Below are 23,035 nucleotides of genomic sequence, written 5' to 3'. Positions count from 1 at the left end.
TTTTGTCTCTTTGGACTTTGCTCCTAATCTGTTTTGGTCACTGCATCAAAGAAGTCACTCGAAGCGATTGAAAAAAAAAACATCAGCTTGATTTCTCATTTATTATTGACATTTTTGATTCATTCATGACTACACTGGAAATGTATACTTGAAGTGGTTTCACACGGAATCAGATCCAATCTGATCCTTGCATTTGTAAACCAAAAGAGAAAATGGAAGGGGTAAACTCCTGTTGTGGTTTCTTTGGATTTTCAGTACTTCAGACATTTAAGGATGTCTGGGATATAATCCTGAGCATCCCTTAACTGGTCCTTCCAGTCCTGCGGGATGGTGGACTTGGTGTAGGCTCCTCCCGCTCCGAGCAGGGCCCCCAGTGCAGCTCCTCGGTTACAATTCTCTCCTGAAAACGAACATAATTGTCTCGTAATTATCAGAATGTGATCCAGATTATATTTTAGTTCTTAAAAATGATTTTCAAACCTCCACAGTTAGTATTGGCCAGGATTCCTGCTGCAGGGTCATCGTGAAACTGGTGGGCAAGGTAAAACATGCTGGAAAGAGCTCCTGGAGGGTCACGAAAAAATATGACAGAAACAAGATCACATTTAGGAAAGACAACAGGAGGAAAATGATCACCTACCTTTTGTGTAGCACGCCAGGCCAAGACTACTGACGGCACTTTGATGGACCTGCAGTCGTTCTTCAGATGCTTCTGGAAACCTAAAGAAAATAACAAATGGACATATGATCAAATGAAACCTTTTCTGGAAGCCGGACCAAAACCAAAATCTGCAGTTGTCGGTGTGTACCTAGCAGCCTGCCGACTGAACTTCTCGCAGGCGTCCCACACCCCCAACGTCCTGAGGGCGAGCTCGGCCTGTTGGCGGACACCGGCACCCCCGAGCGCGGCGTGAAGTGCCTTGCTGTAGATAGCTACGTACTCAGGCACGGATGGGTGGGGGTGGGAGAGCTTCACAAAATTTGCTGCAGCAAGGACCTGGAGAAGCAGTCATTTAACATAACATAATGGCTAACGTCCATTTGCATTCCCGCATCAAAAGAGCAGCATGTGTGTACCATTAATCCAAACAATAAAAATACAATGAATTATCCAGTCATGTCAATTACCATCACGTGAACCCGCTGAAATGTTAATTACTGCATCCCGTCCCCCCTTTTAAGTAATTTATTTTCCATAACATCTTTTGGATTAAAATTAAACACATTCACACTATGGTGGTAGAAAAGAAGGTTTTGCCACTCAGGAGTGGATGCGTGTGACCTCACGGTGCTCGCGTGGTACGCACCGCTTGCTCCTCATTGGCCGAGGCCGACAACAGAACGAAGGGAAGGCTCATGGGGAGGCAACCGATTGCATCCAACTGGCTGTCCGGGGGTGATTTTAGCTTCTTCTCGGAGCGCTTCTCCGCAAACAATAGAACCTTTTGAGAACACAGAGTTTTGAGGGTCCGGTGTAACAGTTTACATTTCTGAAGTCATTCATTTTCAGCTGCCCAGTGATTGATTGAGCGTGAACTTCCCCGAGGGGAGATGTTGTACCTCCTGGCTGGAAGTCGGTCTGCTGTCCTGCCATTCGGAAAAGAAGGATCGGTGGTAGGACTCGGCGTAGGTGTCGTCGTGCGTGCCGGGTGTGGTCAAGAAGTGAACGTAGTCCGCGAGGACGGCGGCTCGAGCGTCCGGATGCGAGACGTCGGTAAAGTCACCGCTGGCCAGCGTGTGAGCGGCTCGCAGGGCGCACAGGACATTTAGCGTGTTGTTGCCTGCCTCCAAACCTGGAAGATACCACCAATTCACAATTTTGGGAAATAATAGTGGGAGATACTTCCAGGTGGCAGAAAGCCTGTGTTGCATCTTCCTTCCCAATATTTGACCTCACTTGACTTTTTTTTTTTTTTTAACGAAGCCTTCATATAATTCAAACTACCGTATTTTCCCGACTATAAGGCGCACCGGACTATAAGGCGCACCTTCAATGAATGACCCAATTTAAAACTTTGACCTTCTATAAGGCGCACCGGACTATAAGGTCTATGTCAACTTTTTAATCCAAATCAAATCATTCACCATTTTATTTTTATTATTTCAACTTCAGACGCAACAAATTACTTTATAATCACAAAATAATGATCCATAGTCTTTTTGATTCATGATTCAGAGTCTTCGGCGGGCCACTTGTGATAGATTTCATGACACAATGCTTCAGGCCAGTTTAAATTTAGGAATTTGGTCCATATGTAAGGCGCACCGGACTATAAGGCTTTTGAGAAAATTTTAGGTTTTTAGGTGCACCTTATAGTCTAGAAAATACGGTACACCGGTAGCAAATAAGGCCAAAGTTAGTACTCAATCCGGTCTTTTTTTTTTTTTACGTTTTTGGTTTTGTTTTGTGTATGCTATTTTATGTTTGTACGACGACCTTGAGTGCCTCGAAAGGCACCTTATAAATAAAATGTATTATTATTATCATCCATTTCCCCCGTTCCCTCAATAGTTCTGCCTTGGTTTTTGCCACCTGGAAGTGGCCTTGGTACCTTGGTGATAGTGGATGGAACCACTGGAAGCTTTCCAAAAACGCAGTTTGTCATGAAGGATGATGTTACCAACCACCTCCACTCGGTCGGGTGCAGACGACCAGGAAGTGCGCCCGCTACCAGCTTCATCAAATGATCACAGTAAGATGCTTGTTGATAATCACACACAAAAAGAGGAAGGCTGATCCTCACCGGTATTGGATAGGCTGAGGATGCTGCTCGGATGTTTAACTCTGGGAGAATTAAAACCAGATATCCATCCTCCAAAATCCCTTCTGATGTCACGGATGTTGTAATACCAGTGGACGGGCATGGACATGGCGTCGGCAGCACACATTGCCCATAATGCCTCACTCACAGACCTCCGCAGTGCAGTCATCTACCACAAGTTTGTCAGAACTTTATTCATCATAAAAGCAGAGAGTTAGAACCAGTAAATTGTACGATGGTGGCTTCTGACAATAAAATACATCACGTCCAATTTAAGTTTCTTGTTAAAGAATATCTTGCTGCAGACAGGTTTATTCCAGTGAGTACACATTTGTAGAAAGTATCTCATAAAACTGAGCACAACCTAAACAATTTAAAAATATATTGTGTATTCGTTAGTCTATCTTCATGGAAGATTGCTCACTCATATTATTTTAGGGCAAAAGACTATCCTTATTAATTAACCAAAACATTTTTTCTTGAGTATTAATTTGGGAGTTCTAATTTCGAAAAAAAATCTAAGACATTTTTCAAGATTTCTATTTGAATTTTAAAGATTTTTATTAGGTTGTTTTTTTTTTCAAAATGAAAGCAATGTTGATAGGTTGCTTAATCCTACTATTTGATTATTTTTTCTTGAGTACTCATTCATTTCCACACTCTAAATATTTATTTGTATATCATATAGTTTTCTTGTTTTCCCAATGCGTTCACGTTTACAGTCAAGGATTTAAACATAATTTGTACTCCAAACCATTTTGAAACTGTATATACAGGTTATAAAACAGTCTGAGTACATAACACACATGCACACTTATGAACGTACACAGTTTATATATTTATAAGCGTCCGTCACACTTAATTTAAAAAAAAAAAAACTAAATTGCTAACCTCTCAAAGACGCGCTTTACTTTCCATCAAGACGTTGTTGTGTAACATGCCATTTAAGTGTTACAAAAGCATGACAGGGGCAGCACCGCCCACACGAGAACGTTCGATGATTAACAAAACTACTGTGCTAAAAAAAAATAATAATCGTTGTGTGGATTCTCCGGACTAAACAGCAGAATGTCAAGCACGCTCCGCACAGTACATTCATAAATTCCGGTAATATGAACGCGAACCGTAGGCATGTATAATACGGTAGTTTACATTTCCTACTGTGGCCGACGAAGGTCAATCGACGCCGAAAACAGTTACTACGGTGGCCGATGAAGGTCGTAAGACATCAAATATAGGTACCATGAAAAATTACATTTATCTAAACGTCCATCTATTCAAGGTACATGAATGAATGAATCTTTATTTCGAACATGATTTAAAGAATAAAAACAAAATGAATGAATGAATAAATCTTTATTTCGAACATGATTTAAAGAATAAAATTTTATTTGGTTTTTATTCAAGATTCAAGATTCTTGAATCTTGAATCTTGAATAAAAACCAAATAAAAATGAATGAACGAATGAATCTTTATTAAACATGATTTAAAGAATAAAAACAAAAAAAGACGCGGCAACCTAAAAAAGTCGTTCTGGGGATTTAAGATACAGCAGGCCTCCATTTTTTAGATTTTTTTAGATATATAAAAGAGAAAATAAGCGGCAAATAAAGGGATCCGCTTATTAAGTATCTTGAGTTCATTGGTGGATAAATATTACTTTTTTGAAGTGATTAAAAGACATTTGAAACGTTTCAGTTGTATTTTGTTTTGCTATACACCGTATGAACGTCAAATATTAGTGGTGTCTGCCAGACTAACTTCAGGGTAAAAAATACCGCTAAATTACGGTGGCCGGCCGGCCGGTTTACTGTGCTTGTTGAAGAAACACAACATTACGTCTGAGCCATTTGGGCTGAATTTATTAATGCAGAGAAACAAATTACGTTGAAGCTAAGACAAACAATATCCGCTTCAAGGCTATTTTATTAGACGTCGCCTTTTGTAATTTATTTTTTCTTTTTTGCTAATGCAACTAAGTCAAAATGCGACTGCTAGCTTAGCGGTCCATCAGATCGACTAATACTTCAAAATAACATTTAAATGTTTCGCTTGAATTAAAATGGAAGATTCCTTCGACCATCGAGACGCTGGTGAGATTGTGATTTAGTTAAATTAAAGTAACTTGGATTACGCGCAATGTGAAAAATTATTATCATAATTTTATATTTTGTTTGACTGATTTGATGATGCAGGGAAAGTGATTTTATGTCTTTGTGTTTCCTAGATCGGGCCAAAGCTTTTTGGGACAAGGAGAACGTGGATCAGGTGTTTAGTATCATATTCAAGAAGCTCGATCACCTGAAGGAAGTCCTGAGAGCCAACACGGCAACCGACAAAGGTTTTGCTCATCTGCCTATCTTTAATTTTATGATAGATTTTTCTAAATTGCTTCTGTTCAATCAGAACGGGTTCAAGCTTTGAAGCTATTCGACTGTCTGGAGTGGACGGTTCTGTCTCCGCTGGGCAACTCTCCGGTGATTCAGTTGGTCGTTGGTTCAGGTAACCCATCGATATATTTGTGTGAATTTGCAGTTTAATGAAATATTTAACAGCAAATGTCATTGATGGTTTTTTTTTTCTAAGGTGGATGGTACAAAATTTGTGTATGTACTTTCTGTAGGTCAAATTTGATCGAGTCTGCCAAAATGGAATTCAAATTAGTGGAAGTATTAGAATTGTACATGCCATGTTTTTGTTTTTTGTTTTTTTGACTGAGTGGACATTTCAGATAATAGTGGACAAACATAGTGTGAAGGTATTTGATTTGGTTTTCCAAAATGATGACACCATATTTAAAAGTCGATTTTTTTTCGATGCAAAATTAATGGTGTAAAACAAATAAAAAAAAAACACTTCCTCTTTGTTTTAAATCATGCAATCAGGCTTAATCATTCATTTATTAACATCAGATAGCATAAGAATATATTTTGAAATGTTCTGTAATTTCCACTTTGATATTAATTGAAATATGATTATTATAGTATGAATACTTTTTGCACAGAATGTAAGAATGTCAAATAAAGTCCTGCCTTTATTTACCTGCTCAGATAAAGAGCATGAGCACTGCAGCTCCACACCCACATCTCCTCCATCTGCCTTCGAAGATCAACTGCCTCCTCTGCTGCCCATTCAGCCACCATACAAGCTGCACGTGTGCACCAAGGTAAGTTCAAGATGACCACCAGCATTCCCTTCCTTTTCTGAATCTGCTTTTCCTCCTTCTAGATGTGCCTGCCTTCTTTACAAGGCACGCTTCGGTCCAAACTGCCATATTGGAGTCAGAACCCGCTCAAGGTACCGCTGCTGTGCGGGTTCAAGAGGATGGTGGCCAGGCCACTGATGTCCTCCAATGAGGACGGGCCCAGTGATGATGATTGGAAAGATGAGGAGGAAGATGAAAGCCACTGGGACGTGATTTACAAAGCCCCCTGTGGACACAGCCTCCGTAACTATGCCGACGTGATACGCTTCCTGTTGGCCAGTAAAAGCTATGATGTATTCCAGGTCAGCTGCTTTGCAACATTCTTTGGATTCTCATTTTCATGAAATGTTTTGTTGTATTATGCTAAAAAAACGATCGATGAAACAGGATCATATTGCTGTTTTCTTTCAGCTGGACAATTTCTCCTTCAACATGGCGGTGCAGTTGGACCCTCCCATAGTCCTGGGCAGCCATCCCCCAGAGATAGACCTGAGTCGCGGAGCCGAGCCGTCCCCAGTGGAGCTTTGCGTGGGCCCCGATGACTCCCGGCCCCCTGAATTCCGCTACAGGAAGGAGCGCTGGCCGCATGGCTGCTTCCTGACCCGACGTCCCGTGTTTGACGCGTGTTGCGAGTGTACGGATGGATGCTTGGACGAACAACGCTGCGCCTGCATCGCCATGACGGGATCAGGAAACCACTACAACTATCAGAGACTCTCCCACCCTGTGCCGTCCGGGTGAGTTAACCGCAAACAAGAGCCAGCAGTCAACAATCAGTGAGCATTTAGAATTCACAATCATTTGAGATTCATTGATGAGGTGCTACTTGTTTTCAAGCCCAAGTATGATTATTATTATTATTTTTTTCAATTTTTGTTGTAACCGCTCCATGAATGCCAATAAAGATTTGAATGCATATCAACAGGTTGTTTGAGTGCGGGCCGTGGTGCAGCTGCGACCGGGCTCGTTGTCAGAATCGAGTCATCCAGAGAGGAATCCGAGTCCGTCTTCAAATCTTCCGGACGGAGCGTTGTGGCTGGGGTGTGCGCTGCTGTGACGACTTGGACGTGGGCACGTTTGTGTGCATCTACGCAGGTGACACAAACAACACGTGTTTAAAACAATCTGAATTTCCAAAGTTCAATTTAAAAGCCCTTTTGACATCCCCCAGGCGTGATCCTGCAGAGAGTCCAGCGACCCATTGAGCCTCCGCCACTGAAGCTGAGCAGAATGGACCTGCCGTCCGATGACGAGGTGGAGTTGGTCACCGAGTGGCTGGCACCCCCCGTACAGGAGGCAAACGACTTGCTGGAAAACGCCGACCCCCCGACTTCGCCGCCGCTGCACGTCGCAGTCATCCAGAGACCCGCCGAGGCCAACGCAAATCAGAGCAAAGACAAGGCGAAGAAAGCTTTGACGTCACCAAACGCTGATGGCCACGGCAGCAAAAGGAGATTGAAAATGGCGGGAAAGTCAGAGGACGTTTATTTGCTGGATGCCAGAAAAGAAGGAAACGTGAGCCGCTTCCTCAACGTAAGTGGACCGCAACTACAAGAAAACAAAGATGACTTTTTCATGGGGCCATTTTCATGTTTCTCTTTTTATGGAGCGACCCACCTTTGATATTGAGCTCTGCCGTCTTGTCTCATCTCCTGCAGCATAGTTGCCAGCCCAATCTTTTTATTCAGAACGTCTTCACTGACTCACATGACCCCAACTTCCCCATCGTGGCCTTCTTCACCAACAGGTAAGAAGCAAATAAGTGAGGCAGCCGAAATGTCATTGAATGCGTCTCGTGTGGTTTTGTGTCAGGATGGTGAAGGCAGGCACCGAACTGACGTGGAATTATTCTTCCGACGCATACACGATGTCGCTGGGTCGACAACATGAAGTGGCGTGCATGTGCGGCGCTGACGGCTGCTTGGGCCAATTCCTGGAGGAGAACCTTTGTAAAACATGTGAGCTTGGAGTTTCGGACACTATGGAGGAGACGTGAGCGCCTTGTACCCTTTTTTACACGTTGCTTAATGAAATTAAAAAAAGAGGTGACATTCTGCATCCTGAATTAATAGAAATGGGTGGAACCTTTTGTCAACGAAGGAAAGAAATTGTTCTGCCACTGGCACAGAGGGATGTTCAAAAATAGATTGTGTCAATACGGAAATTTTGCGACCAACAAAGTCAAATTCAATTATTGTCTCACAGCATGCCAACATGATTGGTTAGCGTCTAATTAAACTACTACAAAAATATTGCTTAGTCTAATTAAACGACAAAAATATTACTCTACTAAATGACAAAATATTTATTCAATATGCATCAATTACCCATGGCCCGTTAAGCCAATTATGTCAATAATGCTAAGATAATCAATTCTAGGAAGTCCGCCATCTCAAATGCAGGATTTACTCTAAGAAGAAATGAGTTACTTTAGACTGGAAGACCAAAATCACTCATTTATTGATTTGACAGCTTACCAAGCAATCCAGCTTGGGTGGTCTGAAAGTATGAAAAATAACTGATGCAAAGTCCATCTGTTAGCACATACAGACACAGTCTGAATAGAAAAACAAAAACAAAAAAAAAATCCTCCAGACTGCTGACCGTCTCTGAATCCAAAGCCGCCGTCGTCTTTTAAGATTCAAGTGTGGATGTTTTTACGCTTGGATGGTGTTCTTGGCACTGAAGGCCACGTAGTAGAGTAGGATTCCCACCAGGGCTGCCACCACCTCGGTGGAAACCCACGGGCCACTCCACACGCCCTGAAGTCACAACGGCCCAACATCAGTCACATTGCAACGACGCATGCTTCGAACTTCACAAAAAGTAGACAATCAGCGTCAAAAGATGATACAACGGCACACAACACTCACCCTGTGGTCCACGTTGACCAAGAATAGAGGCTCGATGGCGTTCACATCTTCATTGTTTCTCTGGGCCTACAAAAGACACAAATTCTCATTCCAACCAAAAAGCTAAATAAATAACTCAAATAGCTTAGCATCTGGCGCTAACCTTGCGCAGTGCGCTGTAGGATTCCTCGTCAAAGAACTTGACCTGGTAAGTTCCTGAGCTGGCCTGCTTGTGAGGAAGACTCCATGACACCTAAGATCAAGTCAAAGCCAAGTTAGGATGGGGAGGAAATGGACACGGCACTCAGACAGCTAGTTAAGTACACACTTATGAGTACATGATCGAAACGTGTCAAGTGTGAAAGGTTTACCTGGTACTTGCCGACATCCTGGCCTCTGGTCACGGGAAACTGTCTTCCATTCACATCAGCATACAAAGTGATGCTCTGCCGGGTGGTCACAGTGGTTAGCAATGGTTTAATGTTACTAGTTAACAATAGTTAGGGACAGTGAGCAATGGTAAGCAGTCGTTATCAATGCTTAGCAAATGTTAACAAAGGCTTCACGTTTCTTCGTGAAGTCCAGTGTGTGTCTGCATGGTGCCTTGTTGAGAACTTACCTGTGCTCCGTTGGCACAAACCAGGCTGAGCTCCACGATGAACACCGACTCTGCGGCGATGACAGCGTCCGAGGTGGTGTAGGCCGACGGGGTGATGGCCGGCTCCGTGCAGGTCTCTCCTGTCAAGGGATACGATGTATGTATTCGGTGAATGTTAACATCTGACCTGGAATATGTCATCCTTCAATTTGATAACGTGGATATTTCATATATATCACGTGTTCCAAATCCATTGTATCAGTGTACTTTTTGTCCTAATTCAAAAGGTACACTAGTAAAAATACTATTTTTCTATTAATGCAAAACTTGAATAGTTTACCCCTGTGCACTTCTGGTATTACTGATAAAGCGCTAAATATTAACTAGTGTCATTTATGACGTCCGTAGCAGTACTAGTAGCGTGCAGTGGACAGTTTAGCCTCACTCGTACTATGTACAAATGTTCTAAACCGGTGCAAAGCGTACTAGTACATGGATATTTATTTTGATATTAAGACTAAATTCTCAAACGTTTTTTCATTGAAACACTAGTTCGACTGGTAGTTCATTAGCGAACTAGCTTCATAGCATTTGGAAAGCTCTTAAAACATCGCCCTCCACCGGCTCCAATCATTTAGCTTACCCGAGCATGCAACCACCAACAGGGCGAGGAATGCAGCTGCTATCCGGATCATTGTAGCTTTTGGGGCTTTACGCGTTGAGAGGTTAAGTGTTGCTTTGGAAAAGTTCTTCTACAACGCTGCTGTTCAGTGACTGCGGGTCGGGGAAAAGGAAAGGAAAGGGGGTCCACTAGTCCACATCAGCAAAACAAGGCTGCCAGGCAAGTGCGCATGCGCCGCAGGACGCAGACTCGCATTAGACACGTCATCAAACGGTGACCAAAAATAATGCACTTCTTTTTGTCCTCTGCTAGCGTAACTTTTTTTTTTATTTTTTTTAATTGTTATCATTGATTATTCTCACTGTAGTCCGCCCCTTAATACTCGGGCACCATTGCAGCGTTCGAAACAAATACTAAAGTGAAATCATTTTAAATACTGCTTTAAATTTACAAAAACAATTCAAACAAGCAAAGCCACTTTTTGTCATGCCAAAAATTAACATTTCAAAAACACAAAATCGTTTTCTGTATCGGTTGAATGAACAATGAATAGAATTAATTTTATTTATAAACGGCTTTTCAAATTAAACTCACATTGTTGCTAAGCTTACAGATTTTATTGTGAAGTGTCCTCGCACAACCTCACCGGAACCGGCTGTTACTATTTTGGCAAACTTTACGTCAACTTCCTTTCCTTTACTCTGCTAGCAAAAAAACTGACTAGTTAGCTAAACCAGCCCTTTGAAAGCGTTGTGTTATTAATATTATGAGTTGTGCAAGTGCTGCAGTCTAGCTAACGCACCACAGAAAACTGAACAAGATGAATATACGAAACGCCAGGGTAAGCATGTCGCTGTCATGTCGCTCACGCTGAAGTATAGCTCAGCTAGCCGCATCAAATAGCCGACTAAACGTGCTTCTGCTGCTGCTAACTTCATTAGCATTGTGGCCATGACTGGACTGCAAGTGTTCATTTCTGGATATTGTGCATTATGTACGTTCTGTAGAATACGCAAAGTGTATCTGATGTATGTATTTAGTATAAATCATGCAGGTGTGGCTAAAGTACTCACATTGAGTACCGATACTTGTTTAAAGTAGACTGGTGGTCAAATGTATGTCTAATGACATCTTGTGCTGCTTGTTTAAATTAAACTTTGAATGAAATTGCGTCTCCTATCTCTCATTTCAGCCGGAGGACCTTATGAACATGCAGCACTGTAACCTTCTGTGTCTGCCAGAAAACTACCAAATGAAATACTACTTTTACCATGGATTGTCCTGGCCCCAGGTTGTTCATTTTACGTTGGTCTTTTTTTATAATTTTTTTATTAATCACACTTCTGTCCTGTTCTTTGTTTTTCAGTTATCATACATCGCAGAGGATGAAAATGGAAAAATTGTGGGTTACGTGCTAGCAAAGATGTAAGCATGTTACACACAACACTGCCATTAAATTGAACAATCTTTCGTGTTAATAGGATCACTTTTGTTTTTTTAGGGAGGAAGATCCAGATGATGTTCCTCATGGACACATCACATCGCTGGTACGTCTGAGTAAGAGCTTGACGCACTGAAATCAACTGCTTTTACATTGTATGCTGCAAGTGACAAAATTCCAATATATGTATCATATATTTCTCATAATCATGTCATGGAATTGGATTTCAGATTTGAATCCTGATTGTAGATTCAAATCTGATACACTGTCAGTTCAGCATAAAGGTACAGATGTAATGTTTGTTTTTGGGACCATTCGTGCAACCCACACAGAAAAAAAAAAAGTTAAATTGGTCCAAGTTGAAGGAAAAGCTTTGTAAGCATCAAACAATAAGCAAGCAGTGGCCTTGGCTGTCTCCCAGGCGGTGAAGCGCTCCCATCGACGTCTAGGTCTGGCTCAGAAGCTGATGGACCAGGCCAGTCGCGCCATGATTGAGAACTTCAACGCCAAATACGTCTCGCTTCACGTACGCAAAAGGTACGTGTGTCCTTCAAAACGTCGTGACGCCGTGACTAACCGTTCCGTTGTCCTCACCGCAGCAACCGAGCGGCCCTACATCTCTACTCAAACACACTCAAGTTCCAGTAAGTCCGTTTCCATTGAATTCATTTGAATCCTCCAAAAGTTTAGGGTTAGGTATGCGGTTTTTTTTTTTGTTTTTTTTTTTAACCTCAAGACATGAAATACATCATGCTTCTTTCTGCGCAGGATCAGTGAAGTAGAACCCAAGTACTACGCAGACGGGGAGGACGCCTATGCCATGAAGAGGGACCTGGCCCATATGGCAGATGAGGTACCTGTGCAATCATTGTAATTAAAAAAAAAATAATAATAAAAGATTGCAAGTGTGTGTGTGTGGGGGGGGGGGGGCAGAGTCAAGTGGTGATCGGTTGGATGAACATACGTAGACTTTGATTTTGACTACAACTGTGGCATGCCGTAGCTGAGAAAGCCTGGTCCCCGTGTGCCGGGTCAGGAGGCGCCTTCCGGTTCCGGTGACCCAGAGAGAGAAAACGAGAGAGACAGCGGCGGAGAGAGCAAAGAGCTGAGCGAAGTCAGCGAGGCCACCGAGAGCACGGATGTCAAAGATTCCTCCTCGGATTCGCAATGACGCTTGTAGGCATTTTTTTGGGTTTGTTTTTTAAAGGAAATAATAGAAAAGAATAAATTCCTTTTTAATGCCCCGCCCGCCCCTCCCTCGACAATGCGCTCACAATCATGACAGGATGATGACACCAATTTTTTTTTTTCTTTTTTTTTTCTATACACTCCGGTCTGCCCATGTAACACACTGAAGCTAATAAATATGATATAGTACATCACTAGTGCAATAATTAGAATAAACGTTTTGGGAAATGAAGACCTGTTTTGAGGTCAGTCCTTTCTGAAAATCGAGCCAATAGTGAAAATCATTAATCCCCCCCCCCTTGAAAAGATTTGTAATTGCTTAGAGAGGCCACACGATGGCAGCAAAGCACGTCATCATAATTCCTGATGATGGCAAAGCAACTTGTTCATAAAACTTTGCTTTGACCAGTGGAGGTAAGTTTTTCAGCCAGTCCTCGCAGATTGGATCCGCAATAGTAAATATTATATGATGCACACTACACAGAAGATAGACAAAAATCTTTGTTGTAAATTAAAATGATACTCTAGACCTCAATGCACAATCATCCCAACACACTTCTGAAATGTTTTGAATGCAAACGTTCAACTTTTCAATGTTCCAAAGCTTGTTCAACAAGTGAACCAGCAAAATTTGCAACTGGTGTTTGAGCCACGAATATTTCAAAAAATTCCCACTTTTACTCTGATTCTTTCAATCTCCATAAATTTCCTGACTTTGAGTTTGCTTTATTTATTTATTTTTATCCCAAATAAAGTCAGAATCATGTAAAAAAAGATTCAAGGACTTCCTCAAATCACACAACCTTTTCAAATTGTCGTTTTTTCTTTTCTTTTTTTTTCTATTACGCAACTTAATCCACTTTAGAGGAAGGAAGTGAGTGAGGAGTTCCAGAGAATGTCCAAAAAGTTTGATACGAGCCACCAGAAATGGAAAATAACTTGGTCATGGTACTTGAGAGCAGCCAGTTAAATTGTGCGCAACAAAGCAGCATTTGATGTATTCACTTCTGAAGCCGCATCACGAGTATACCCGAGGCCATCATAAACATCAATCCTCATAAAGTGCCGTCATGACCTCACACTTTTATATACGCATTACCGTGGGCATATGTAAACCATTTTTAGGCCCTCGATTCCTCTGGTGAGTCCTTTATTATCATTCTTTTCTGTCATTCTCCTATAATTAGCATAGTGCGCTGCACTTTTATTTTGACTGCAAAATCAAATAAAATCTGTCTGAATGTAAATATTGTAAATATTTGTTATTGTAAGTATTTTAAATATCTGCATCAGTGTAAGTATTTTAAGTGAGTTCATGTTAACTCAGGAATTATAACAACTGTTGCTGTCATTTAGAGCAGTGAGTCTGTGGGCTCCCTCTAGCGGCGTGTAAAAAGAATAACTTCCTAAGTAGTAGATTTGCATTTTATAATCAAAATCTGGACTGGTTATTTTAAAACAAATATTCGAGTATTTTTTAAATTTAATTTGTGTTTGCAATACTTGAGAATTCTAACATTTATGCACTTTTTTGTTTTCTATATTTAAGTGGCAGAATTCATGTTTAAAATGTGCTTGATGTACGGAGTAAATAATTTGTCAATATATTTTCGAATATAAAATACTGAAAGGTCTTAACTGGTGCTAAAGAGTCGTCAAATATAGATGTGCAGTAATCCCTCGTTTATCGCGGATAATTGGTTCCAAAAACCACCCGCGATAAGTGAAATCCGCGAAGTACGGTCACCAACAAGAAGTACTGGGCAGGCTAACGAGTTAGCGGAAATATGCTAATTCGCGATCGTGCTAACACGCGAAAACGGACTTCTAAAGGAATGTCAATGAACATTTGGAGCAATACTACATTGTCCTAAAGGTTACACTCGTTTCCTCAATTTAGAAGTTTTATTTTGACTTTTAAATGTTTTTTTAATTTGGAAAAAAAATCCGCGATGTAGTGAAGCCGCGATAAACGAAACGCGAAGTAGCGAGGGATCACTGTATAGCCTCACTAACCAGTGTGGCGCATTCCTAGATTAAATGACTCATTCATTTTGGGCGAACCGTTTACCTCGGGAGATTAAATAATGAATTCCCATGTTTCCTTTTTTAAAATGAAATGCCACGAGTTCCAAAATTGGTCCTGTACCTGCTGTCGAAAACCAACAGCAGTTAATTTCAATGATGACCACTAACCAGTGTGTGTTTGTGTTTGCAAATCAAATGTATACAGGGAAACAGTTGCCCCCCAACGTTCTCTGCTGACACTCCCCATGTGCACATGTGCAAATGTGACGAAAGGGAAAGCAGAGCGTGAGTCACACTCACGGTGAGCGCGCACGGGCGCGCGCGTGAGCGAAAGAACGAGCAAGAAAGCGAGGGATGAGTTGCACACCCCACCCACATCTGTGCATGTGAGGGGGAGGTGAGAGTTAAGTGGCGTAACTCGGCTCCCTTGTCCCTGCCTGCCGCACTCTCACAACACAAGCGACAAGTCAAGCCTGCTCCTCATCAGGTAGGACGCAGACACACGCCCTCTGAGAAATACGTGCCCTCTTTACAAGTGCTCCAAGTCCGACTTTCGGCTCTTGGTTTTGCCATTTTGCCGCCTTTTCCTGGTTTACTACCAACAGTGAGTCAGTGGGCTTGACTGTCGTCACATGGTAGTTTATGGGGCAAAGGCGTCTTCAAAAGTTGAACGCGACAAGGTTCAAGTTGCTCTTATTACTTTTAGTTCTTAAGATTTTGGAATGGCAGGGTGGTAAATGAAAGGTTTCTAAGCTCCTACTAAAAAAAAAAAAAAAAAAAAAATTCGTAGCCATTGCCCCCAACCAGGGAGGGCAACACTGAAGGGGTTACTGACATACGGCTTACATGACTTTATATCAATGACGGTGCGATTGGGGAATCTACCTCTTACCAAGTTGACATGTTTCTTCTAAGTTGGCTTTGTTTACAGAAATAATTTGATTAGATATACTTTTATTTGTACATTATCTTAGCGTTTGTTTGGGGTGGCAGCTACCACCATGAATTTATTTGTTTTTAGTTGTAATGGAAGAGGGTAAAAGCATATAAGAAATGAGACTCAACCCAACAAGGTACATGACAGGCAGTTTGGGTTCATATTTGTGTTGCGGTTTGAGTTTGTGTGTTGCACGCATTTGTGGTTTGAACTGAACTTTCCGATCTAAGAGCCATAACACATTTCAGCAGAAGAGAATGTTGAAGAGTCATGTGTGCCTTTTCTAAATGGGGAAGTGTGTGTGAATGTGTGTTGGTCATGCAAGAAAACAGCACTCTTCCTCTTTTTCATGCAATTACTCAAGTAAATCTTCCTTCACATTCGAATAACTGAGATCTCTGCACGGCCAATGTCGGCGAGGATGTTGCCTGTCATGGTTTTCGATTTTTATAATGACTGGACTGCTGAATGTTTTCAGTATTAAGTTTCCTGGTTTTAGTATTATATTTACTGTGTCACATCATGTGGTCGAGTTCAGGGACTGTATAGCTGTATAGGTTTCGTTGACTTACTCAGAAGAATGACGTGATACGATGGGATCATCACAAAATTTTTATTAGATGTGTATGTAAACTTGCACACACATCAACCCTCTGAACAGGCTGATAATTCCTGGCAAAAATCAAGCTGAGACAATAATTTTTTTAAAGCATCAAGTCAGTCTTTTTAATTAAAAAATATATAATATTTAGATTTAACTTATAATAAAATAAACATAATTAAAAAGATATGTATATATTTATACATGTAAAACAATTAATTGATTTAAAAAAGGTGACAAAATAAATACATTCAAATATACATTTTTCAAAATTAAATGAATTGCAAATAAATTTGTAATAAAGTGCAAAGGAAACTATCACCTTGTAATTTGCAAAGTCATTTCAGAACTGCCTCAGCAGGCATGCAGACCAGAAGTAGCAAGCAAAACTAACTCCTCCGCTATGGTGAACGCTTTCATGCTTTGTGCCACAAGGCGTGAGAGCTTAGTGACATACACTATTTCTATGGAGACAAATCGGAAAACAATCATCAGTGAATCATCCGACTGATGATTTCGTCTCAAATCTCCCACAACCCTATGTAGTCAGTTTGAAATGTCGAAGCAAAGGTTCTGCCATCTAGTGGAAGAGCATTGCGATTGTTCTACCTGTCACTATACGTCGCTGGCACAGACAGATGAACAAAGGACACATTATTTGTATTAAATATTCATTTTGGGATGAGTTAAGGCAAGTGAAATTGTTATGAATTATTCCATCAAAAATAAAAATGTATTTCATTTATTTATTTATTTTTCTATCTCCTGTACTTTTGACTTTTGTACAAATCACCCGATTTTTCAATGCTGTCTTTGTTCCACAGAAGTCCACCTGGTTTGGGCAATCATGGCTTCCCATGTGAAGCTCAGGAAGGACAAGACTGGCGCGGTGGACTATGACACACAAATTAAGGGTAAAACACTTTACTATTGCAAATCGGGGTTGTCTGTAGTCTTTGATTCCCTCCTGTGCCTTTGTCAGAGGTTCGCTGTCAGCTGGTCGACCAACTGAAAGCCATGGACGTGCAGCTGGAGCAGAAGAGCCAGCTTCTGCACGATTTTGCCGACTACCTGCGGCGACGGAGCGAGATCGAGAGCGAGTACTCGCGATCCTTGGACAAACTGGCCGAAAGGTTCACCAACCGGAGCAAAAGGTAGAGCAATTTCAAATCTTCAATGTTTTGGGACTGAGAGAGGGAAGAACTCACTAGGGAGAACAAGCAAACTCCACACGGGACATATTAGAACCTCAAAATCCGTGTTTCTGGTAACAGGAAAGAGGCGAGCAGTCATTCCGTGGCCCAGATGTGGTTGGCCTTGCTGTCACATACGAGGCAGGAGAGCAAAGACCATAACCAGCTGAGTGACAACTGCTCCTCTTTCCTCATCCAGCCTCTCAACTATTGCTTTGAGTACACACAGAGGCTGGCCAAGAAGGTACTCAAATGCATGTTTGTAAATATCCACGTGAGCAGGATACAAATAATTGCTCGGTTTCCAGAGTAAAGAGATCTGCACTCAGCTTCAGGACGGCCTGCTCAAGGTGACCACGGAGCTGCAGACTGTAAGTGAGAAACTCTATTGCATTTTTGTTTTTCTTGAGCGTGCGTAGTGACACGTGTGTCTCTGGTGCAGGCGTGGCGGACGTACTCCCAGTACCACGCCGAATACCTGTGTGCAGACGGGAAGTTGAAGGAGGCGGAGAAACAGGAGGAGAAGCAGAAGCAGAACGCAAAGAAACTGGAGAGGCTCATCGAGAAGGTGAAGTGCTGTCAACTCCTGTCGTCTTCCTCACTTTCTTTACAAAAGAGATTTTCACAAAATGGCAGGCGAGCAGACGTGACACACTCGAATTGATCGTGTCGCTGATTTTATGACTTGGGACTTGCTCGGCAAAAAGTGACGCGAACTCAGTGACTTGACAAGTCATGTGGTTTACATTTAAAAAAAAAAAATTTTTTAAATCTCTTAAGAAATTTCTTCAGAGTGCAAGTACATAAATGAAAGTTCATCCCCTTAAGTTGTTTAATATTTGAAGCTATAAATTGTTCATATATTTTTTTAGAGTTGGAAATGAATTTTTTTCGTTGTTATGATCAGTGGAATTTTTATCACTCCAATAATTTATACTGCGAATGAACAAGATTGTTTGACTTGACTCATGACTTTCTTGAAATTTGGTAAATTGGCTGTTGGGCTCTAAAACACCCGACAAACCCTCGTGGAGTTTTTTACAATCTGAAGGTCCAGCGCGAAAACTTTAAATTTATTACAGAAAGCAAGGAGCAATGGAAGAACACACGTGAAAGTGATTTCTTTTTTTCCCCCCCATGTTCTCACAGAGGCAAGGAAAAGCCCAAGGCATCTACTTGAAGTGCACTAAGGCCAGAAATGATTACCTGCTCAACTTGGATGCTGCTAACGTTTCCATGAAGAAGTACTACCTCCAGGACATCTCCACTCTCATTGACGTCAGTCCGCACTTGTCCGTCAACCAATGACGAGCGCTTTTAGACCTTGCCGTGTTCTCCAAATGACTAGATTAGCACGTGATGGCTGTTTGACATGCCGCGGCCTTCCCCCTCCATGCAGTGCGCCGATACGGGCTACCACTTGTCTCTGGGCCGAGTGATGCAAGCTTATCTGTCCAGTCGGCGCCAGGTCCAGCAGAACTTGGACTCAAGCCTGCAGCATCTCCACAGTACCATGTCCGGGCTGGACCAGGGCCGGGACCGAGACAATCTCCTGCAGGACCACCACGTGACTTTTTGTTTGCCCTTTCGCTTCCCCTACCAGCCCCACGATGGCGACCAGGTGGGTGGTGCTTTGTTTTTTTTCTCTCGCAGATCTCTCGTTCCCTCCTCATTTGCTTGACCTCGTAGCAATCTGAGATTAGCGCCGAGAACGAGATGAGGTCTGAGCTGGAGACCAGATTCAAACAGATCCAGACCAGGCTGACAGCCGTCACGGAGGAATCGCGGGAGGTAAAGCGTCGCCGTCCGTCCTCTTCCTTCCTTTCACGCTCATTGGTACTCTCTCCAAACATCCAACATGGCCGATCTCACTGGTGTCCTGTAAGGACTTTCGCTTCAAGGCGAGACTTCCAACATATCCAAAATGTGGCTTTCACCCGACCGCCGCAGGCAAACAAGAGCATGTTAGCAGCCCAGTCGTCTTTGTTGGAAACCATGGCCGACTTGGACTTGGAGCCCAACAGCAGCCAAGAGGAGAGCACAGACAGCCTGTTAGTCCGACCCAGTGTGGCGCGCCGCAGAACAAACCAGCAAGACATAGAAAACCTCTACCTCACTGTGAGTTTTTTTTTTTTTAAGCCATAGACTCACAATCTTCCTTTTTGTGAACAGATGATTGACAAGAGCTGCTTTTGTCTTCCAGAGAGTCAAAGAATATCTGGTGAGCAGCTCTTTGGAGTCCAAGCTGCAAGCCAAACACGACCTGCTTAAAGTGGCGGTGGAAAAAGGTGGCGCAAATGTAACTTCTCTAACAATGACCTGTTCGAGTACTTAAATGTTTACTTCTCACCATACCCTAGGCCAAACGTCAAGTAAACATCTACCGAGGTAAGTCAACCTCAGTTGATTGCGGCTGATCCGGTTTTAAGCCCACGGCTAACAACCTAAGCAAATGATTGGCTTTCTTTCTCCGTACAGACACAACGGGAAGTCTGCACGTGTTCGAAAAAATCCCTCCAGTGGTAATTTGGTGCACAACCACAAACTTTTCAGCGGTGACATGCTGTCCTTCTTGGAGGTAATGAAATTTGGCACTTCCTTAAATCAGTACACGCGTTGTCTTACAGAAGTGTTTATTTTTGTCAATATAAAAAAATAAATAAATACTGGAATGTCAAATTAAAAATACGCTGCATGTTCTTGTGCATTGTTTTATATTGCTTCCTATGTTTTGCAGGCGTCAGGTCAACAGATTCCAGTTGTGGTGGAAAGTTGCATTCGCTACATCAATCTCAAAGGTGAGCCCCGTCCATTGTCTCTCGGGAGAGTCAGAGGCGTTCACACGATTTGAATTGTGGTTCCGTTCACCAGGCCTCCACCATGAAGGCATATTTCGGGTGCCGGGCTCTCAAGTGGAAGTCAACAATTTGAGGGATGCATTCGAGCGAGGTAAGGGGGAACTGCTAGAAATTGTTGTGAAAAAGAAAAGTGGGGGAAAAAAATGGTCAAAATACTTTTACTTAGATCCAGCGTTGTTGTTTTGTAGGAGAAGACCCTCTGACCGAGCACACGTCTGACCTGGATTCGGTTGCCGGAGTGCTCAAGCTGTATTTCAGAGAGTTGAAGAATCCCCTTTTCCCCGTAGACAGCCTCAGTCGGCTGTTGGAGTACACCTGTGAGTTTCTTCATCCTCGGCGTCCCCTTGTTCTATTTGGAGTCTTCGTTTGAGACCTAAAACTGATCTTCTCTTGGAGGCCTTCATAAATTCCATAGTTTCACAGTTCCTTTTGTCCGTCAGACATCCAAAACGACGGCGAGAGAGCCGATCAGCTGAAAAGCGTCATCTCGTCCTTCGCCGAGCCGCTCATCATTGTCATGAGATACCTGTTTGCGTTTCTTCACCAGTGAGTGCAAAGCCCCGCCCACCTGTCCACCTTAAATGAGAAGCTTCACGCTAACGTCGCCATTCGTCCCCAGCGTGTCGCAGTACAGCGACGAGAACATGATGCAGCCTTACAACCTGGCGGTGTGCTTCGGTCCAAGCCTGGTCAGAGGGGCTCGGGAACAGAACCAGGATCAGCAGCTGGACCAGCACGACGCCGTCACCTTACAGCCACAGATCAACGCCCTGGTCAAGAACTTCATCGTCCAGCACGAGAGCATCTTTCCCGGGCCGAGCGAGGTGCGAGGCCTCGTGTATGAAAAGTGCATGACGCTGGAACAAGATGATGGGTGAGACAGTTGCCCCCCCAAAACACATTATTTATTGCTGTTTGAAGATTTTTTTTTTTTTTTTTTTTTGCTTTCTAATGCAGTTTTTTTTCCCCCCCCCCCTCACAGTGAGCTAAATGTGGAGGAAGGGGACGGCGAGCCAGAGTACTGCAAACTTGGTGAGCTCAATTGCTTGTTTTTCTTTCTGAGAAATGCAAAGAGACCTTGACTAGCAAGGAGAGATTATCGCATGCATTCGGGTTTGTGAAAGACAAAAGTAACACGCTATGTTACAGAAGTGGAAGCGGGACACCCGGTCAATCGCAGTCATTCGGCAAAAGGAGCCCTGCAGAAAAACAGCGAGGATTCCAAGAGCGGCCAGGCGGACCACCGCAGGTCCGCGTCGGGACCAGCCGGGGCTGGGGTCAGCGTGGCTACATGCGGGTCAAAGGTCATCCTCCAGATTCCAACCGGGCCCCAGAATTGGCCAAGGAGGACTCACTCTCCTGGTTTTGCACGCAGAGAGTGAGTATCAAGCTAACAATGGATTCACGCTGGATTCATCCCAATTTACATTAATGACAGTGAAAACGATTTGAATCCAAACATCACCTGCCATCTTTTCCTTCTCCAGACAGGTGACCACCTCCCCTGCGGATGACGTCAAAGTAGATAAGGTTTGCGCTCCTTCTCCTTTGCCTTCTTAAATGTTTTCAGTTCACAATGCCCTTGTGCCAACGGGGAGAAGAGTTTAAGTCACACCAGATTGTCTCGTCCTCCTTAACAGGAGGTGTGCCGCCAAATGGACTCAGTCTTCAAAGAACTCGTGTCCAAGCATGTGCTGCAAGAGTCACCCACTTCCTCGTCGTCCTCCCTTGCAGGCGTCCCAAAGGAAAAGAGGGCATGAGGGGTAGGGGAGTGTTGAGGCGTTGGAATAGCTGCACACAATCATACAAAATGAAATTGCAAAATATTCAAGCTGTGAAAATGACTTGTAAAAAAAAAAATGTATATATACATGTATACAATATATTTACGCGTTGTCAACGCGAAAGAGCATTCACACGTTATTCTGCAATCTTCCCGTGACAACTATTTTCCATATTCCTCCAATCCCAAATTTCACTTTCATTAAAAAAAAAAAAAAAAAAAACCCTCACCCAAGTTTTTAGGGTTACTTACTTGCATCGCTTCCATGTTTCCTGACCAGTACAAACTATTCCAACTTCAAATGACAAGTTTATTTTATCTTTCAGGCTAATTGTTTATCTGCCTTTCCACTGTAGTCCACTGACACACTTAGAAGCGGATGGACGAATTCCTCAGGGCTAAATGCTGCCATCTGGTGGACATATGCGACAACTGCTCATTTGCGTCCCCATTTTTGTGCATTCCAAAGCATACTTGAATATGTACAGTAAAAGAATGGAATAAAGTAAAAAGATGAAACTATTATAACCAAAATGTCGTGTCATTCGAGGGCATTATACGGATATGGATGGACTGAATTAGGATTGTTTGTTATCAAGACTACTGTACAATGTGTTTAATTAATTTTTCGTGCTTTCCTGAAATGGGTTGTTCAAGGAAAATCAATTTATTAAAAAAAAAAAAAAGTACTTTCATACACGTGTTTCTGTTTTCAAAATGACATGTTCCTTGCCTTGAGGCCAAATGTTTCCCCACCTCTTTTCTTTTCATATTCAAATTCTGCGTCGTCATCAGCCAATGGGTATTCTTACAGCCTTCTAAATAAACAAGAACAAGCAGCGCCGAAGTGATGTGCATTCCAGTTCTTTTAAGTGAACTGGATCTTTAGAATCAGTTCACTCAAAAGATTCGTTCAAACAAATCGTTCAACAAATCTAGTGTTGGCTCGTGAGTGAACGATGGGTT

General features: G+C 42.5%; 5 protein-coding genes across 8 annotated transcripts; 3 read left to right on the top strand and 2 right to left on the bottom strand.

Annotated features, from left to right (window-relative positions):
* Nucleotides 1-82: 82 nt before the first annotated feature.
* LOC148402782 (uncharacterized) lies at nt 83-3,954 on the bottom strand. 3 transcript variants are annotated; one of them, XM_088397701.1, is made up of 9 exons: nt 3,654-3,954; nt 2,745-2,931; nt 2,553-2,675; nt 1,561-1,793; nt 1,303-1,442; nt 810-992; nt 641-720; nt 481-564; nt 83-400 (listed from the first exon to the last, which is right to left on the bottom strand). In XM_088397701.1, the coding sequence occupies exons 2-9, from the start codon at nt 2,929-2,931 to the stop codon at nt 252-254; spliced, it is 1,179 nt and encodes a 392-aa protein (XP_088253827.1). In that variant the 5' UTR covers nt 3,654-3,954; the 3' UTR covers nt 83-251. The 3 variants fall into 3 exon arrangements, with proteins under 3 accessions (XP_088253827.1, XP_088253818.1, XP_088253808.1); XM_088397692.1 differs by having other exon boundaries at nt 810-997; nt 1,308-1,442; nt 2,745-2,951; nt 3,654-3,953; XM_088397682.1 differs by having other exon boundaries at nt 810-997; nt 1,308-1,442; nt 3,654-3,952.
* A 596-nt stretch (nt 3,955-4,550) lies between these two features.
* On the top strand, nt 4,551-10,219 carry setdb2 (SET domain bifurcated histone lysine methyltransferase 2). Its single transcript, XM_088397565.1, has 10 exons — nt 4,551-4,856; nt 4,991-5,104; nt 5,170-5,265; nt 5,814-5,929; nt 5,992-6,270; nt 6,380-6,705; nt 6,894-7,063; nt 7,140-7,501; nt 7,627-7,715; nt 7,781-10,219. Exons 1-10 carry the CDS (start codon nt 4,826-4,828, stop codon nt 7,962-7,964), a joined length of 1,767 nt encoding a protein of 588 aa, XP_088253691.1. The 5' UTR covers nt 4,551-4,825; the 3' UTR covers nt 7,965-10,219.
* On the bottom strand, nt 8,405-10,267 carry ssr4 (signal sequence receptor, delta). Its single transcript, XM_088397743.1, has 6 exons — nt 10,062-10,267; nt 9,440-9,558; nt 9,192-9,266; nt 8,984-9,073; nt 8,842-8,907; nt 8,405-8,730 (listed from the first exon to the last, which is right to left on the bottom strand). Exons 1-6 carry the CDS (start codon nt 10,111-10,113, stop codon nt 8,626-8,628), a joined length of 507 nt encoding a protein of 168 aa, XP_088253869.1. The 5' UTR covers nt 10,114-10,267; the 3' UTR covers nt 8,405-8,625.
* Nucleotides 10,268-10,690: 423 nt separating this feature from the next.
* naa10 (N-alpha-acetyltransferase 10, NatA catalytic subuni) lies at nt 10,691-12,901 on the top strand. Of its 2 annotated transcripts, none has more exons than XM_088397729.1 (8): nt 10,691-10,881; nt 11,233-11,331; nt 11,407-11,465; nt 11,542-11,587; nt 11,903-12,018; nt 12,081-12,125; nt 12,250-12,334; nt 12,518-12,901. In XM_088397729.1, exons 1-8 carry the CDS (start codon nt 10,861-10,863, stop codon nt 12,650-12,652), a joined length of 606 nt encoding a protein of 201 aa, XP_088253855.1. In that variant the 5' UTR covers nt 10,691-10,860; the 3' UTR covers nt 12,653-12,901. The 2 variants fall into 2 exon arrangements, with proteins under 2 accessions (XP_088253855.1, XP_088253847.1); XM_088397721.1 differs by having other exon boundaries at nt 10,693-10,881; nt 12,485-12,901.
* Nucleotides 12,902-14,853: 1,952 nt separating this feature from the next.
* LOC148402778 (rho GTPase-activating protein 4-like) lies at nt 14,854-22,590 on the top strand. The gene is made up of 22 exons (XM_088397544.1): nt 14,854-15,184; nt 17,060-17,149; nt 17,218-17,389; nt 17,510-17,672; nt 17,737-17,799; nt 17,871-17,996; nt 18,578-18,706; nt 18,828-19,049; nt 19,118-19,219; nt 19,379-19,546; nt 19,632-19,716; nt 19,789-19,816; nt 19,907-20,006; nt 20,166-20,226; nt 20,300-20,377; nt 20,475-20,603; nt 20,727-20,832; nt 20,906-21,160; nt 21,269-21,318; nt 21,436-21,664; nt 21,774-21,816; nt 21,927-22,590. The coding sequence occupies exons 2-22, from the start codon at nt 17,083-17,085 to the stop codon at nt 22,044-22,046; spliced, it is 2,496 nt and encodes an 831-aa protein (XP_088253670.1). The 5' UTR covers nt 14,854-15,184; nt 17,060-17,082; the 3' UTR covers nt 22,047-22,590.
* The last annotated feature ends 445 nt before the right edge of the window (nt 22,591-23,035 follow it).

Source organism: Syngnathus floridae, chromosome 2 (assembly GCF_059516105.1).
Source record: "Syngnathus floridae isolate MCC-2025c chromosome 2, RoL_Sflo_1.0, whole genome shotgun sequence".
NCBI classification, from domain to species: Eukaryota; Metazoa; Chordata; class Actinopteri; order Syngnathiformes; family Syngnathidae; genus Syngnathus; species Syngnathus floridae.
Note: the sequence above shows the minus strand (reverse complement) of the source record. Positions and strands in the feature narration are given on the sequence as shown.